This window comes from Lichenostomus cassidix, chromosome 17 (genome assembly GCF_008360975.1).
Source record: "Lichenostomus cassidix isolate B80296 chromosome 17, HeHo_3.0, whole genome shotgun sequence".
Classification (NCBI taxonomy): domain Eukaryota; kingdom Metazoa; phylum Chordata; class Aves; order Passeriformes; family Meliphagidae; genus Lichenostomus; species Lichenostomus cassidix.
This window is the reverse complement of record NC_139497.1, coordinates 8,723,408-8,741,602: the sequence shown is the minus strand read 5'-3', so window position 1 is coordinate 8,741,602 and position 18,195 is coordinate 8,723,408. Positions and strand designations below refer to the sequence as shown.

Sequence of the window (18,195 nt, the reverse complement as noted above, 5' to 3'; positions counted from 1 at the left end):
TGTGGGAATTGATGACTAAGAAAGGAAAATGAGGGATTTGGACTGGGCAAGGGGGTTTGTGTGTATTGCCATAGTTGGAACAGGCTAGAAAGAAAACACTGGAATGAAGACTTCAAGCCATTGGAACATTTACTGGCACCACAGTGTCCCCTAACCCCTCCCATTTTCTCTTTGAATTTACAAACAAACCAAGAAGTGGATGAACACTTTTCCCAGCTCATCCCAGCTGTGACAGCACAAATCCCCCCTGGCTCCCTGGAGCCTGACTGTGCTGTTGGGAGCAACACCCAAGGAAGATGTTCAGCATGATCTCCTGATTATTCCCACACTGCTCAGGGTTATAAGTGAGCAATTAAGCAGTGAGGATGGAGGGAAAGGAGCAGAGGAGTGCAATCACTGGCATGGGTGCAGAAGATTAAATTAGAAGTCTCTGCATGTGCTGCACCTTGGTTTAAATTGTCTCCTGTTGCTTGTGCTCCAACTGCATCCTTAGCGCTGATGTAATGGGAATTTTAAGGTCGTGAAAATGTGGGAACAGGTGTCCTATAGAATAAACACTCAGCTCCTCAGGTCCTGGCTTGTTTTTGCCTGCTGCCATCCAAGATCCCAGCGGGTTTTTTTCCTGATCTCCAGCACCTCCTGCTGATGGAGTCTGGCTCTTTCCGCCCAGCAATGCTGATCCTGCTTTTCCCTGGCCCAGGCTAAGTCAGTCAGTAAGTCAAGGATAGGGATTTATTCTGGGAGAGCTCTCCAGAGTGAGTTTGCAGGCATCCTGCACAGTGCAGAGTGCAGTTATACAGCCGGTTTGGGAAAACTCTGCTTTTCCTTGGGTTTGTTTTCATGGTGGCTCATTGCTGCTGAATGCTCGGCAGCCTGGTGTCAAGAAACTGGGAAAAAGGGGCTCCTGTTGGCAAGAAACTGAGAAAAAAGGGCTCTTGTTATCAGGAAACTGAGGAAAAAGGGCTCCTGTTGTCAAAAGACTGAGGAAAAAGAGCTCCTGATACAAAAATAACTAAGGAAAAAGGGCTCCTGTTATCAGGAAACTGAGTGAAAATGGCTCCTGTTATGAAAACTGAGGAAATGGGCTCCTGTTACAAAAAAAACTGGGGAAAAAGGCTCCTGTGAGCAAGAAACTGAGGAAAAAGTGCTCCTGTTATGAAGAAACTGAGAAAAAAGGGCTTGTGTTATGAAAAGCCTGGGAAAAAAGGGATCCTGTTATCAGGAAACTGAGGAAAAAGGGCTCCTGTTATGAAGAAACTGAGGAAAAAGGGCTCTTGTTAAAGAAACTGGGGGGAAATGGCTCTGGTTAGCAAGAAACTGAGGAAAAAGGGCTCCTCTTCTCAGGAAACTGAGGAAGTGCTGCAAGAATTGCCAAAGGTGGCTTTGCTGTGCTCTCCAAGGGGCAGTGCTGACTTCAGGAGTTTCCATCCTTGTGGACATTGGGACAATATTTCTCCCCTTGCTGTGCCCTAAAACAGGGGAATCCATTTCATTTTCTGTGCAGAAATCCCATTTTTGAGACTCCCTCTGCTCTGGGGGTTGTGTTTGGTGGTGTGCCAGACTCACACCCTGCTCTCCTCAAAGGAGAAGCTCTGAACAGAAATTAATTCTGCACACTGAGAGGAGAGTATGACCAGAAAGTGCTTCAGGGATTGGGAAACACCAGACATCAAGACTTGAGAGATTTGTGGGTTTATTGGAGGAAGAAGCTCTGGCAGGTAATTTCCACCATCATTGAGGGTTTCAGTTCCCCCTCTCTCTCCCCTTTTGGGGTGTGTTTTCCTGTGGCACAGGGAGTAGCTCTTTAGGGACCTGGTGATGTCCAGTGGCCTCACAAACAGGCAGGGATTGGGATTTTCCTGCAGCCTGAGCCAGGCTGGGCAGCCCCAGAGTTTGTGGGGTTTGATGGCTTTCAGTGAACACAACCTGCAGTGTGATCACAGGCAGAGAGCTGAAAGCAGCTCCAATATTTGCTGCTCTTACACCACACTTACCCACCCTTCGGGAAGAGGAATTTGTATTAAATCTGAGTTTTTTTCTCTTTTCCCTGCAGGATTCTGGCGACTGCTGGCACTGATTTTGACCTGCGGACGCTGCGAGCCGTGCGGGTGCTGCGACCCCTGAAACTGGTGTCGGGGATCCCAAGTGAGTGTGGTGACAATGTCGTGACAATATTGTGACAATGTCGTGTCACAGCCCAAGTGCTCTGGGGATTTGGGCTGTTACTGCTTTCCTGAGCAATATTTTCTCCCCCTGCTCCTGTGGGATCAGTGGCTCCTGCCCTTGGCAAGGTTTGATTTTCTCCCCTCCTGTTCAGTGCTGATTTCAGCACTCCTCTCCCAGACCTGCAGCTGAGGGGAAGGGATTTGTCCTGAGACCCTTTTGCCTTTGGGGGTGAATGAATTCTCTGGGCTGGGAAGAGCTGAGAGGCAAGTTGTGCAGCTTTCAGGCTTCTTTTCAGCTTGGATCTCCTGATGGTTTTGATCAGTGGAGTTTCTTGTGCTGAAGATTTTACCCTTTTAATAGAGGTACAAACTGAAGGGAAAGAGCAGGTGGGATTTGTCCTTCCCTGCTCAGCTTCATCCATTTGATGTTTGAACTTGAAGGGTCTGAATGCTCCAGTGAGCCCTGAAACCATCCCAGTGCCCACACCGTGCCTTTCTGCCTTTTTATTTGTCACTGTCACAGCTGCTCTGCCCCCAGCAGGGGAGCTGAGAGTGATCCTGAGTGAAGGAAATGAAATGAAATTTCATTGCTGTTTCATTGCTGGCTGTGGAACAGAGAGGTTTTTACCCTCCAGCAGAGCTGGTGGAAGGAGCTGCAGCCCTGTGGGATGCTCTGGTGTTCTCTGCATTAACCCCTTGGCAGCCCTGTCCTCCTGGGGGCAATGACAGCACCAGAGTTTCCTGAGATCAGGATCCATCCTTGGGCAGGGCTTCAAGCTGAATTCCCACCCAGGAGAGATGCTTGGAATGGAGTCATTTGTTCATGGGGTCTCCATAAGGAGAAGCTGCTGGCTTTATTCCATGGACCTTTTGCCTGTGCAAGGTGTGGCAGTGACAGGCTGAGGGTGTCAGAACAGAAGTGTGGCCCTCAGAGCTGTCCCTGTCCTGCTGTGGGACATGTGTTCCCACCTGGGACTGTGTCCTGGACCAGCACAACATCTCCCCACACCATTGCTCTTGGGTTTTTAGTGATGTGGAGAAAGCTGAGTATTTTATGATGGTTTTTTTCCTGTAGTAAATGTACAGCCTTGAGGTGCAACCACACACAAACATGAAATATTTTTTCCTTCTACACCCTGAGTACTTTTCCCATCCAACTGACCTTGATCTTTTTTTTAATGCTCATTTAAAGCTTTTTTTAATGAGTGTGCCCATGTTGATGTCCCTGGTGCTGTGCAGGGTGGCAGCACAAGGATGATCCCTCAGCACAGCCCAGGGAGCTGCTGCCCATCACTGCAGGGTTTTGTTGTGTGCATCAGCAGGACCTTATCTGCCACCTCCATCTCAGCCTCTCTCCCTTATCTCCCTGGCTCTAATTGAAAATGAGTTTCAGTGCTGCTGAAGGAGCTGTGGCTGGCCAGCCCTGGGGTTTGTTTCTGCAGAGCAGGGTGTGACAGGGACAGCCCTGAGGTGTTCTGGTGTGACAGGGTGAGGTGTTCTGGTGTGACAGGGACAGCCTTGACGTGTTCTGGTGTGACAGCACAGCACTGAGGCTGTTGGGGTGTGTTGGAGGGACAGCAGCTCCCCAGCAGCCCAGGCTCCCTGGGACAGGGGGAACTCAGCCATCCATGGGGTTTTCCTTCCTCTTCCAATTTCAAACTAAGTGATAACATCAGGTGGTGGGAAATTCTGGCTTTGGCCTCACTCTGAGTTTCTCAGGACAGGTTTTCACTGCAGTGCAGATCCTGCAGATCTCTCCAGGTTAACACCACAATCTTCCTTCCAAAGGAACACTTTAGCTTTGTGTGAATAGACACAAATTGGGATTTATGTGGGAAAATACCTCTAAGTGACCCTGGTGTAGCTGAAGAATTGTACCAGCTGAGGTTTAAGCTCCTGCTATGGCCTCACTTCCATTTCAGCACAGTCAGATACACTAATAACCACATTTAGCACCAGTTTCTTAATTACCACTCAGTCCAACCATGTCTGAATTCGATGGTATAAAACTGACACTTCCAGCATGATGTGGAGAGGAATGAATGAGTTTTTCTTCCCCTTGCTTAACACCAGCCTGCCTTGCTGGGCCCTGAGGGGTCCTAGGTGGAGTTCAAAGCTGCACCACATTGCCCAAGGAGCTGGTTCAGCTCCAGGCTGGGGCTGGGACTCCTCCAGCCTCAGGAACAACCCTCTGAGTGCCTCTGGAGCTGAACAAACCACTGGGTCTGTCCCCTGAAGAGAAGGCCCCAGGAAAGGATCACCCCCTGTTGTCTCTCCTGCTCTTATGGCAGTAAATTGTTTTATATCACCCTGGGAAGAGCAGCACTGCTGGGTATGGCCAATCCTGAACTGCCCCCCAGACAGCCCTGTTCTCCCACCTTCCTTCCCTTCACCCTCATGTCCTTGTTTTCCTTCCCTCCCTGACATGTTCTGGTGTCCCCCCAGGCCTGCAGGTTGTCCTCAAGTCCATCATGAAGGCCATGGTGCCCCTGCTGCAGATTGGGCTGCTCCTCTTCTTCGCCATCGTGATGTTTGCCATCATCGGCCTGGAGTTCTACATGGGCAAATTCCACAAAACCTGCTTTTCCAACGAGACAGGTGAGCTCTGCCCTTTGGACCTTTCTGTCCTCTTTCTGTGGTGCTTTTCCTTTTGCCTCTTCCACGTTCCCTGCATTCTCTTCCTCTTTACTCACAAATTCTGAGAGTTAACAGAATTTTCTGCTCACCTGACATGGATTAGGGCAGGTTCTCCTCTTTCTGCTGCTCCCAGTCTGCCCAAAAATGGGATTAAAGTGCTTAGGGCCTCCTGTCCTGAAAGAATTTTTTCATAGCAGAAGCACAGAACCAAATTCCTGGTGTTTCATTTTATTCCTTGCTGTCTGTTTATGTTTTCATTGGGTTTTGCTTGGTGTGCATTGAGTTTCCTTGGAAGGCTTCAGAGGAAAATTTGGTGGGAAATAATAAAAGATTGAAAAGACTGAGAGCAACCAAAAAATAAAAGGGCAATAGATGGGAGGCAAGGAGTTCTTTGATAGAGAAAGGATAAAAATGACTTTCAAAGAAGGGAAATTGGGCACTGAAGAGTCAATGATGTGTCTGTTTGTGACTGAGGGATAAACTCCAGAAGATGAAGATGGAGGTGGAGGATGATCCCAGAGACCCTTGGCTGGGAATAGCTGTGTGAAATCATGGAATCATGGAATGGTTTGGGCTGGGAGGGACCTTAAAGACCACCTCGTTCCACCCCATTCCTTTCTAGTGGTGTTAATATGTTTATTATCTGCTAACACACATAAAAATATCTTTCTTGTCTCCAAACCATTGCATTTTAAAGTGCAATTGACTTTCTTTAAAACACAGCCTTGTATTTTCAGTCATTATCACTAATAGGTCTTAATATTGATTTATTTCCATGCATTTCAATGGTAATAAAACAACATCCCTGCCAAATCTCTGGGCATCCTTTACAGTGCTTTTAATGGGAACAGTTTAATACACTCAGTTTATACAGAGCTGTGCACAAGCAGAGGGAATTCCTGCTCATGTTCCTGTGGAATGTTGGAGAAATGTAACACAGGTTGTGAAGGACAGCTGGGAGTTGTGACTGGGAGAAAATGATGGCAATTCCTGCAGGAAATGAGGTGTTTGGAGTGCATTTGTAGGAGAGAAAAGTCTCTTTGGGAGTGGTGTGGAGCTGTGGCAGTGATGACAGGGGACAGGGACAGCAGGGACAGGGTTGGTGTGGAGGAAAGAGCAGAGTTTGTGCTGAGCTGGTGGTGAGGTTGGGGTTTTCTAGGAGCATTTTCAGGTCTGTCAGAGGTGTGGGATGTCTGTCCACACTCTGTGAGAAGGAGGCAGCTGCAGGCTCAGCCCCAGGCTCTGCCTCAAGGCTGAGCCCTGAACAATGAGGATTTCCTTCCCTCCAGTGCCAAAGGGAAGCATCACCCCTGAAGTGGTGTGTGCTCCCTGCAGACTCAGCTCTGCCACCAGCGATGGCCAAGATGTCCCCATGCCAGGCTGGGGCAGCCAGAGCAGGTTTTTCTCAGGGATGATGTGGTGTTTAAGGGACTCTTGCTGGCTGGGAAGGTTCCAGCCTGATTTGGGAGTGCAGCCCATGCTGTGCTGCATTTCTCTGCATGGCAGCAGCTGACATGTTGTCTTTTGCTGCTCTTAGAATTACGAGGCAGACATGGTTAAAGGGTAAAAGGGTTTTACCTCGGTGTTTAATAGGATCCAAGTGCACAGCTCTGCAAAGGTGGAACATGCTGAGATGTACCCACACTGTATAATGCATATACCATTTTATGGACTTTGCAAATTAACAAATCTGTTTAGGATTCCCCAATAAGAAACTTAATAAATTATGTCTCCCTATTTTAAGAATCCCCCTCCCCCAAATGAGGCTAGAGCCCAAGTTTCAACCATGGTTGATACCTCAAGTTTTTGGTAGCTCAGAGCTCTCTGGCCTCCTGTGAATGTTTGGTTTTTCTGCCTTGCAGAACCCCAAAACTTGCAGAACATCAGACTGCAAAAATTCCAATGCAGGCTAAGGGTATAGAGGACACAGAGCATATATCAAAGGTATAAAAAAGTATAAAAGGGTATATAAAAAAAGCAAAAATCATCAGGCATCAGCCACCTCAGAGGGAGATGTGGCTCAGCTCCCAAACCCCCTCTCCAGGCAGGTAGAAGGTGCCTAAAATTTTCTGTCCCACAAATGCTGAGCTGTTAGTGGGTGAGTTAGGGGATCGATTCCAGCTGCTGGGCGGGAAATGGTGCTTCTGGAAAGGAGGAGGGCTGAGGTTTCCTGGCACTGCCTCCCCTGGGAGCAGAGCACAGAGCAACCCACAAAGCTTTTTAAAACCTAAGTGCTCACCATCTCCTCAGAGGTGCATTAAGGAGCCCAGGCAGAGACCACGGGCTCCAAACCAGCCTGATGTGGAAATTAAAAAACTCATTAGAGAGATGCCTCTGGCAGGGGGTGGAAAACGGGAGGAGGAAAAGCTGCTCCTGCTTCTGGCTGCTCCAAACACCCAAAATGGGCAAACCTCTGGGATTTTTGCTGGAATCAGGAGGCACAAGAGAGATACCAACTGTGCATCATGAGGGGAACCAAGCAGAGGTGTCAGCACTGAGTGTTGCTCTGCTGAGCCAATAGCCTGGCTGGGTCAACGATAAACTGCAGCTCTGAGGGATGCTGGGCACCAAAATATGGCAAAAAAGGGTCGTTCAAGGCCTTTCCCCCTCAGCCTGACTGTTCTGAGCTGGAAACATGTCTATATTTTAATGAAAAATGGGTAAAAATCAATGGCAGTGCATGTTCCTATCTTGCTTCCCTCTCCCCACCCTCCCTGCTGTCCAGTCCTGCTGACACTGAATTATTTTTAAGCACCCAACTCAGCCCAAGTGCCCCAAAGCTGCTCCAGGAGAGAAATCACACTTATTTCCCATTTTTCCTTGAGATTCCCCCTTTCTCTGTCTTCTCCAGCCACAAGGAGTGAGGGCCAGTTCTGGTCACTGTTTTAAAAAGGAAAAAAAACCCACCCACCCTCTGTGGTAGATGTGCACTGCATTTTCAGAGAATCCCCTGGCAGCAAAAGGCCAAACCGAGCTGAAACTGGATCCTCTTTCAATGCACACTCCCAACTGGCCTGCAGGAGCCAGATTTGGCATTTTCTCCTCTCCCCAAGCCCTGGTGAGAGCCTGTGGTGACCCATATGGGAGCTGGAGCTTTGCCCTGCACGGCGGTGTTGAGTCAACAGGAAAGTGTGTCACATATATTTATATATATCCACACACACTTCCATTCTGCTCCATCTTGCTCTCCTCCTGCAGGCTCTGCTCCGTGGAGTGATTATTCCTAATTCTAGTTAGCTCTGCTCCTGTTTTTGCCCCTGGTGGGTTGGATTTTGTGCCTTTTGCTGCTCCATTACCATAATGTGTCACTTGAAAAAGCCTTTAATGCTTCCCCAATTGCAGCTCTCTAAATGGGGATGTTATTTAGGGTATTTGTTGATTCTGAAAACTCAGCACTGGAGTTTTCCCAGCTGCTCTGGAGGGCTGCAAGGCTTCCAAATGCTGGTCATCTTCCTGGATGTTCCTGGTGGTGATTCCTGGCGGATTTGTCCACCTTTGCCTTCTCTGGGTCTGCAGTGAAACTCAGCAGAGAAGCAGCATCCCTGATGGAGTCTTCCTCTCAATTTGGAGCAAAAATGTGGAGCTTGTGGAGGTGCTGGAGTCCTTAATGCACCTTGCAGTGCTGCCTTGGGGTGAAACCAGGGGCTCCTCCTCCAGCTGTGCTCCAACATCTGTTTCTGGACAATTCTGGGGCTGTCCAAACCCAGCTCTTGCTTAAGGCACTGGTGCAGAAGGTGCCCTTTTGGTTTAATGTTCTAGAGCCAGTATTTAGCACTTTGAGGCTGTTTGAAGTGTGTTTTAAGCCATCCCCAAAGCCTTGCTTTTACCACATTGTTGGGTTTTTTGTGTGTATTTTCTGTGGGTTTTGAAATTTTTTTTTAAATTTTTTTTGGTGCTGTTTTAATAATGTTTCAGAGGTGTTGAACTGCCATGAGCTCCTAATTACTTGCAGTTTGGAAGCCTCTTCCCCCAGGTCACAGGTGGCAAGACAAGAGGAAATGTCCTCGAGTTGTGCCAGGGGAGGTTTAGGTTGGAGCTCAGGGAATTTCCTCAGTGAAAGGGTGGTCAGGCTGCCCAGGGTGCAGTGCCCATCCCTGGAATTGTCCAAAAACCTGTGGATGTGGCACCTGGGGACGTGGGTTTGGGGTGCCCATGGTGGTGCTGGATTCATGGTGGCACAAGAAAACCCAAAATGGGAATTCAGCCCTTGCAGTGGTGCCAGGAGGAACTTCTGGGGATGGTTTAAATCAGGAACTTTGCAGGGTTGTTTCTGTCAAGAGCTTTTCAGGATGATTTCAGTCAGGAAGTTTTGGGGGTGGTTTCAATCAGTAAATTTTCAGGATGATATCAGCCAGGAACTTTTCGGGATGGTTTAAATCAGGAACTTTTCCAGAATGGTTTCAAGCAGGAACTTTTCAGGATGGTTTCAGTCAGGAACTTTTCCAGAATGGTTTCTGTCAGGAATTTTCCGGAATGGTTTCAGTCAGTAAATTTTGAGGATGGTTTCAGTAACTTTTCAGGATGGTTTCTGTCAGGAACTTTTCAGGATGGGTTCAGTCAGGAACTTTTCTAGAATGGTTTCTGTCAGGAACTTTTTTGAATGGTTTCAGTAACTTTTCAGGATGGTTTCAATCAGATGGTTTCAGTTTTTGGGTGGTTTTGTGGTTTTGTGGTTTGGTTTTTGGGGTGGTTTGTTTTTGGTGTTTTGTTTTTGGTGGTTTGTTTTTGGTGGTTTATCAGGAAGTTTTTGGGATGATTTCAGTCAGGAACATTTCAGGATGGTTTCAGTCAGGAACTTTTCCAGAATGGTTTCAGTCAGTAAATTTTGGGGATGGTTTCAGTAACTTTCCAGGCTGGTTTCCATCAGTAACTTCTCTTCCCTGTCTGCAGGTGAGGAGGTGGGAGACTTCCCGTGTGGAGAGGAGCCTCCTGCCCGGCAGTGTGACAGTGGCACCACGTGCAGGGAGTACTGGCAGGGGCCCAACTATGGCATCACCAACTTTGACAACATCCTCTTCGCCGTGCTCACCGTCTTCCAGTGCATCACCATGGAGGGCTGGACTGACATCCTCTACAATGTGAGTGCTCTGCTGGGGCTGGGGGTGCTGCTGGGGGAAAGGTGGTGCTGGAAGGAAAATTCATTTGGTGTGGTTTTCATCGCTTGATGGCTTGGTTTTTGGGAGGATTGTTGCTGTTTTGCTGAGGGTGTGGTTCTGGTTCTGGTTCTGGTTGGATCTGTGGTGGTTTGAGGCTGCAGGTTTGCTCACCTGTGCTGGGAGATGTTGTGTCAGTGTGGGGTGACAGTGTAGGGCTTGGTGTCACCCCAAGGTGCTCCTGGGCTCTGCTGGGGGAGCAGGAGCACTTCTCACAGTGCCCCATAGGAAATCAGAGAACAAACTGCACAATACAGGTTGGCAAAACCAGCAATCCCTTCTTGTTCTGTACCCTCCTGACCCGCCCTGATCCATCAAATGTAGAATTTACCTCAGGGAGCAGCACCAGCACTGAGATCCAGCACTGGTTTTGGTTAGCCCAGAACAATTTTACAAATCTCTCACTCACCCTCACCCCTGGCATGACTCTGTGGGTTGCAAAGACTCACCAGGCTGAATTTCCTTGCCTCCTGCAGGGGAAGGACCATGGCTGTCACAACCCCTTGGCTGGCCAGTTTTACCCTCCCCAGCTTTCCAGAGAGAGGACAATCTCACCCAGCCCCTGCTGGCTTTCAGGCAGTGCAGTGCTCTCATTTCAGCCTGGAGTTGGTGTGGAAAATCCCCAGGTTAGGCATTCCTAATGCCCTCAGCCCATCTCTCTGCTGCTGAGCTCAGTCTGCTTCATGACAGACTCCAGAGCCATGCTGGGCTCTTCTAGTCCTTCCTGGGAGGGTTTTTGTAGCAACAGGAAAGGATTATCCTCAGCCACAGTAAATTGCCAGGTACAATTCTGCTGTGTTAGGAGCCAATAAATCTGATTTATTCCCTCCTCCCTGCATTGCTCAGTTCCTCCATTTATTCCCAATCTCCAACCACTTAAAGCCCTCTCTAGAAGGGTCCATTTGCCCACTGCATTTCTCCCCTCATCCCAAAGCTTCCTCACACCACCAGCTTCCCCCCTTCTCATTCAGCATTCCTGCTCCTTCCTGCTGGTGCCAAGTGTTGTAAGAAAAGCCCATTAGCATCCTGGCTGGGATTGATTAATCAATATGTGGTGGATGAGATCACCTTCTCCCGACCTGCCTCTCGTACCACATGCAAACCCTGAGCTTACTATGGGGCTATTGATTTTGGGGGTTGCTCTGGAGCTGCTGTAGCTTCATTCCAGACACCCAGTAATGTAATTGGGAGCAGCTGCCTGGAGGAGCTGCAGGGCTGGATTTTGGATTTGGCTGGATTTGTTGGATCAGGTCTGGGAGCCCAGCTGAGGGTTTGATGGTTGGATCTGGAAGATCTGAGGGGTTTGGGGTGTTCTGGAAGGTGAGTGGTTTGTGTTGTGCCATCCCTGCCCCTGTCCTTTGTCCCTGACTGCTGTCACCTCCTCCCTGTGCTGCTCTGCCTGCTGAGGGCCTGGCTGAGCTTTGGCAGGTTGGGAGCTGAGGGAAGCTGTGGGTGGAGAAGATCCACCCTGTGCAGTGCTCAGCCTTTTCACAGCTCCAGTCATGTGCTTCTGGCCGCTTGGTTTGTGTTTTGGTGGCTTCTGTGCTCACTCTGAGTGCATCACATTGGAAAGGGAGACTAAAGCCCAAAGCAGTCAGCAGTGACTGGAAATCCTCCACAGGTGGTTGTGGCTGCAGCTCTCAGGTGCACAGGGAACAGCAGGGAAGTCAGGGAATCCCAGAATGGTTTGGGTGAAGAGGGAGCTTACAGATCATCCCATCCCACCCCTGACATGGCAGGGACACCTTCCACTATCCCAGGTTGCTCCAAGCCCTGTCCAGCCTGGCCTTGGACACTTCCAGGGATCCAGGGGCAGCCACAGCTTCTCTGGGCACCCTGTGCCAGGGCCTGACCACCCTACAGGGAACAATTCCTTCCCAATATCCCATCTCTCCCTGCCCTCTGGCAGTGGGAAGCCATTCCCTGTGTCCTGTCCTTCCATCCCTTGTCCCCAGTCCCCCTCCAGCTCTCCTGGAGCTCCTTTAGGCACTGGCAGGAGTTCCGAGGTCTCCCAAGAGCCTTCTCTTCTCCAGTGAACACCCCCAGCTCTCCCAGCTCCAGAGCAGAGGAGCTCCAGCCCTTGGAGCATCTCCATGGCCTCCTCTGGACTTGTTCCAGCAGCTCCTTGTCCTCCTTATGCTGAGGACCCCAGAGCTAGACACAGAACCCCAGCTGAGGTCCCACAAGGGCAGAGTAGAGGGGGAGGATCAGCTCCTTCATTGTGGCTACTCCTCTGTAGGTGGAATCCATCCATCCATCCATCCATCCATCCATCCATCCATCCATCCATCATCTCCAGTCAGTTCACAACTGCCCTGATGCTGCCTGCACCAGCCTGATCCCAGCTGCACCCAGCCTGGGAAGGAGCTGAAGGATGTTTCCTCTTACCTCCAGAGCTGAAGGGTTCAGTGAGTGAGCACAGCTTTAGGCTCAGACAACGAGGGACAGGCAGAGGTTATTCCTTGTTCAGGGAGCTTTGCTTCACCAGCTGGGCTCTCCACTGCTGAGGAAAATGTGGTTTGTTTTTTTTTTTTGTCAGGATAATTTTGCAGTGGTGGAGTTGGTTTCCCTACCAGCCCCAGGCTCTGGACTCCTCAAGGAGAGCAGCATTCCCCTGGTGCAGGATACTCATCAGAGCCGAGCTGTGGACCTACTTTTAATCTTTTGCTTAATTAAGATTTGCAAAAGGCTGTGGGACCATAAGAGGCGAGATGTGATCTGTGTAAACTGTGATTAAGCATTAGGAAGAAGAAAGACTGGAGTTTTTTCTCCTGCTGACTGATGAAAGCAGGGAACACCACACAGTTCTGGTGCCTGCAACATAAAGGAGAATTTGGAACTGTTGGAGAAAATCCAGAGGAGGGCATGAAGTTGGTGAGGAGATTAGAGCACCTCAGCTATGGACAGAGGCTGAGACTGCTCAGCCTGGAGAAGAGGAGGTTGTGTGGAGAACTCAGAGAACCTGCCAGGGTCTAAAGGGGCTCCGGGAGAGCTGCAGAGGGACTGGGGACAAGGGATGGAGGGACAGGACACAGGGAATGGCTTCCCACTGATAGAGAGTAGGGATAGCTGGGATATTGGGAAGGAATTCCTCCCTGTGAGGGTGGGCAGGCCCTGGCACAGGGTGCCCAGAGAAGCTGTGGCTGCCCCTGGATCCCTGGGAGTGTCCAAGGCCAGGCTGGACAGGCTTGGAGCAGCCTGGGATAGTGGAAGGTGTCCCTGCCATGGCAGGGGTGGGATGAGATGATCTTTGAGGTTCCTTCCAACCCAAATCTGTGATTCTGTCAAAGCTGCTGTTCCTCAGGCTCAGCTGAGCCCTTCCCTCACCCTTTCCCTTGAGTGCCACCAGCACAGGGTGGCTCTGGTTGGGCTAATTTCTCCTCCTGCCTGCACAAAGCCCTCCCTTGCTGCTGCAGGAGCAGCCAGCCCTGCTGGGGCTGAATTCCCTCTGCTGCCAGGCAGTCTGGGGCTGAGAGCATGGCAGGGAGGCTGAGGTTACAACTCCTGCCTTAATGGCCACTTCATTTCCTGCTGAAAACGGTGCTGGATTGATTGTCCTGCAGCAACAGGACTTTGTCATCCCTCCCCTCTTCCTGCTGCTTTGCTTGTGGGGTGGAGCAGAGTCAGGGATTTCAGTTTGTAGGGATCAGTCCCAGAGTGAGATGTGATTTCCCAGCTCAGCATTCACTGAGCCCAGGGGGGAGAGGGTTTGCTCAGTCCTGAAAGCAGATTGGAGGCTGGAAAGGTTGGTGTGTGGTAGAATCAGGCAAACTGAGGGGTTTGGTGTCAAGGGATCTTCAGGAAAGAGGGATTTGGGTTTGGTGGTTTGGCTCAGCTCTGTCCCAGGTGAGGGGTTTGCTGAGAAGGACTATTCAGTCATTCCCAAAGAACTGAGATGACTTTCTAGGTGGTCCAGATCCAGCCTCTCCACAGGTTTACAGACATAGCATCAAGGGCTTCAGCACTGCCTTTGCAGTTGGAAATCCACCTCGTAAATATTCCCTTCTTGTCCTGTGATAAACTGAGGGATTAGGAGGGTAAGGAGACAGCAAGTTCACAAATCTCAGCCTGTTTTTCCCTTGCTGATCCACTCTTCATACTCCCAGAGACTTTTCCTTTTAATTGGGGCCCATGAAAGCTTTATCTGCCTGGTGATTTATGCCTGAAGGAAGCAAAGAGGCTGAATCATCAATTGGGTGAAATTCTTTAATAATAAGCTGGGGAAAAGACCTTCCTGCCTCAGCAGCACAAAAGCACTGGAACAGTGACTCCAAACAAGCTCTTCTGAGCTGCAGGTTTGTCTCAGCCATGTCCTGATTCTGCTCAAAAGTGTCCAAGCAGCAAGAGGTGATGTAGGAAAGTTGGTGATGGGGAAGAACCTTTTTTCCAGCACATGGAGCACATTTACCTCCTGCAAATTCAAGCCTGCATGGTCTGGGAATGTATTAAAATAGAGTAAGCAAACTGTTTCCCTCAGGGTGGGAGTCCAGTGCTGTGAGCAGGTTTGCAGTTTCACTCAGTGCAGACAGATCAGGGATCCCTCCAGCATGAGCAGGATTTCATTTTTGCACCATGAAATTAGGGAAAAATCTGCTCCAGCATAATTTGTGGTACTCAAGGCAATGCTCAGGGGCCACATGGGCTGACTTTGTGCAGCTCTGACCAGTCCAGGGCCAGGCTGGGCCAGTCCAGGGCAGGCTGGGCCAGTCCAGGGCCAGGCTGGGCCAGTCCAGGGCCAGGCTGGGCCAGTCCAGGGCAGGCTGGGTCAGTCCAGGGCAGGCTGGGCCAGTGGCAGGAGTTGTGTCACAGTGAGGAGCAGTTCAGCATGAACTGGGTCAATCCAGCTGTTTAACATCTGGTGTGGTGGTGCTGGGGCAGCCTCAGGGTGAGGAGAGCCTTGTGCTGGGGACAAACCCAGAGGTGGGAGGAAATGAGGCCACTGCTGGGCAAGAGGAGCTCTGGTGCCCTGGGATCTGAGTCCTCCTGAGCTCTGTTCCCCCTCCAGATTGAGTCTGTAAATTAAGATCATTTTGGGGTCATTTTGGATCCTCTTGTTTGCATGCTTGGTGCTTGTGAATGACAGTGATTCATCCATTGCTAACAAGGGCTCTGTGGAGGTGGAGAACCTTTTCAAGAGGCAATAGTACAACCCCTGGTTTCCTTTTCTGGGCAGCAAGTCCCAGTTTTGCCCATGCAAGAACCTCACTGTCCCTCACCAAACCCTCCACTGGTTGCCATGAGAATCTGTCCCTGTTTTGCAAAGTGAGAAAAGCCTCAAAATGTTGTGCTTGTCCATGACTTCCTCAGTTAAAATAATTCTGCTGTGCTGAGTTTAAGGATTCCTTACCAAGAGCAGCCAGCTGGGAGCCTTTCTGGGGAGCTGCTGAGGGCCTGGCAGTGTGATTGGGATGAGTTTGGAGCTCAGTGCTTCCCATGGCATCCTCCATGGATTGGGGAGCTGTTGGAGCTCCTTGCTGAGGTCCTTAATGGGTTTGCTCTGCTTTGTTCCCCTCTGTCATCGTGCCTTGGGCATCAGAGCTGCACCAGGAGCTTCCAAGGAGCTGAGGGTTGTGTTTGTGCTGCCAGAACATCAGACCTGATCCGTCTGGAGCTGTCACAAACCTCGGTGCTGACTTTCACCGAGCTGGGTTTTCACCTTTTATCTTTTCTCTGCAAGAGTTCAAAGCTCCAAGGTGGAATTTGCTTTGCAAAGCAGGGGCTCCTTGCAGGAGAGGAGAAATGTCAAAGTGCACCCTTGCTCTCTCTTGATCTTAATGGCAAGAGATTTTTATGTTTCTTCTGTTTCCTACTGACAAATATTAGTGTCCAGTGGGTGTTTCAAGACTGTGGACTGGCCCTAACCTAATAAGCTTGTGAGTAGGAATGAACAGTTCAAACAAAATATGAATCTGCCTTAAATTGGACCCCAACTGGAACTTTACCCTCCCTGAATTGTAATAGCTTATGATTCACTCGGTATTTTTCATTCCCCTTTGTGTCTTTGAATTTCTTTATTCCTATGAAGATACAGAAATGAAAGGCTGGGATGTAATTGTTGTTCCATTTCCAGCCCAGGCCAGAGATGGTTTTGTTGGTGGGATGGTGTTGGAGCTTGGAGGGGCAGAAGGGATTTTGTTGTCCCAGTTTGGAAAGCTCACTTGTGTCTTTCTGGGATTGTTTTCATGGAATCATGGAATGGTTTGGGATGGAAAGGACCTTAAAGCTCATCCATGGCAGGGACACCTTCCACTGTCCCAGGCTGCTCCAAGCCCTGTCCAGCCTGGCCTTGGACACTGCCAGGGATCCAGGGGCACCACAGCTTCTCTGGGCACCCTGTGCCAGTGAAAGGTTTATTTATGGAGATCAAACCTTTGGCACTTGGTCTCCATCACTCACAGGTGAGCTGGGGAATCCAAGGTGATGTTCCTCAGGAGGAGTTTGGGTGTGATCAGCCCTGGTTTCCTGGGCCATGGGATGATTTCCTGATTTCACCCCCCCATGGAGGTGGTGTGAGGGTGCAGTTTGAACGAGCTGCAGGAAACAGAAGGGGAATCAAGAACACAAAGCAGTTCCCCTCCTCTCAGCCTTGGATGGAAGTTCCTCTTTGCTCCCTGGCTACTTGTGAGCTCCCTCAGGGCTCAAGAACCTCCCTATTTTTAAGCACCTCTGAAACCTCCAGCAAAGGCTGAAAGGTGCCTCAAGAGCCTTTTTGCTGGTGCTTTGCTCAGACTGTGCTTTGCTGGGGGGTTTGCACTTGGCTTTCCTCACGGGGATGTCCCAGCTGATGGGGTGGAGCAGTGAGTGCAGCAGCAGAGCCTGGGGAGCTGCAGGAGCCACTGGGATTGCCATTGGGATTGCTCTTCTCTCCTCATACAGCTGATGGGCTCTGGGTCTGCTCTCTGTTAGGAGCAGCCAGTCCACTGAATCACACTCAGAATTGCTGAATGGTGAGGAGGGTGAGGAGAAATGCTTTGTTTGCAGTGATGTTGGTGTGTCCTGGGGCTGGCAGCAGTGGCTGAGGGGTTTAGGGTGAGTTCAGCCTCCTGTGATCACTCTGTGTGTGATCAGCTCTCCTTGTTGTGAATTAATATTGCAGAGCAAAGCTGTTGAACCAGCAAAGTGGGAGCAGACAGCAAAAGGAAAAGCTGCTGAGCTGCTCTCCTTACATTAACAGGGAAAATAAGCACAAGGAGAGGTTTTGTTTTGCCACTGTGAAAGCCACAGAACATTTCTGCCATGATTCCTTTGTTGCCACTGCATTCTGTGTTGTGTCCAAGGATCAGGCTTTGCTCCAGGAGAATGTGGCATGTCAGGAGCCAGGGCTGGAAGTGCCCAGTGCTGGGAGAGCAGAGCAGGGCAGTGCCAGCCTTGGCATTCAGAGCTGCACAGGAGCAACATGAGCTCAGGGGTGCTTTGCTTCTACTGGGACACAGCTCAGGGTTTAGCTGGGTCTCCATGGAGGTGGATACAGCCCTGTTGGAGATCATGGAACACAGAATGTCCTGAGCTGGAAGGACCCACAGGATCACCCAGCCCAGCTCCTGTCCCTGCACAGACACCCAACAATGCCACCCTGGGCATCCCTGGCAGCATTGTCCAAACACTCTTGCAGCTCTGGCAGCCTCAGGCTGTGCCCATTCCCTGGGGAGCCTGGGCAGTGCCCAGCACCCTCTGGGGGAATTCAATAATGCAGGATCCTGTGGGAAATGAGGAGCAAACAGATGGGAAATGAATGCTGAAACACACAATGCCTACAGGTGTGGGAGGAAATGTCCCCATGGTTCTGCCCACAGCAAAGAGCCTGCTCTGATCTCAGCTTCTCAGAGCATCAGAGCCAAGAGCACACAGCATCTGCCACACAGCTGGGCCCCAGATTCAGTGTAAAACCCCCTCCAGCCTGACTTGGGGAGAAGTTTCCCTCGGGAGCTGATGTTCAGCAGTGCTGAACTCTCCTTGTCACTGCGCATTTGCTCCTGGAGATGTGCTGGGGACAGAGCCGGCAGGGCACGTGTCACCTGCTGCTGTGGTGATGGAGAAAGGAGCTGAGCCCCTGGGCTGTGCCACACTGATTGTGCTCTCTCTTTCTCCCTGCAGCTTCAGAAAGAGGAGAAAAGCCTGCTAACGCTGTTAGGCTCAATTGCCCTCGCTATCGAGTTAGGGTGATTTGAATTTGCTAATAAGAGCCAGCCAGCTCCGCCGTGCACATAAATAAGAATTCCCGGCCTGCAGCTGGGGGGTTA

General features: G+C 50.3%; 1 protein-coding gene across 10 annotated transcripts in view; it reads left to right on the top strand.

Moving 5' to 3' along the window:
* Positions 1-18,195, top strand: part of CACNA1B (calcium voltage-gated channel subunit alpha1 B) — a 279,796-nt gene that overhangs the window by 97,191 nt on the left and 164,410 nt on the right. For all 10 annotated transcript variants that reach the window (XM_085076372.1, XM_085076378.1, XM_085076379.1 and 7 more), the window contains 3 exons: positions 2,054-2,145; positions 4,611-4,763; positions 9,693-9,880. In XM_085076372.1, coding sequence (XP_084932498.1) covers positions 2,054-2,145; positions 4,611-4,763; positions 9,693-9,880 — 433 coding nt within the window. The remainder of the gene's footprint in view (positions 1-2,053; positions 2,146-4,610; positions 4,764-9,692; positions 9,881-18,195) is intronic.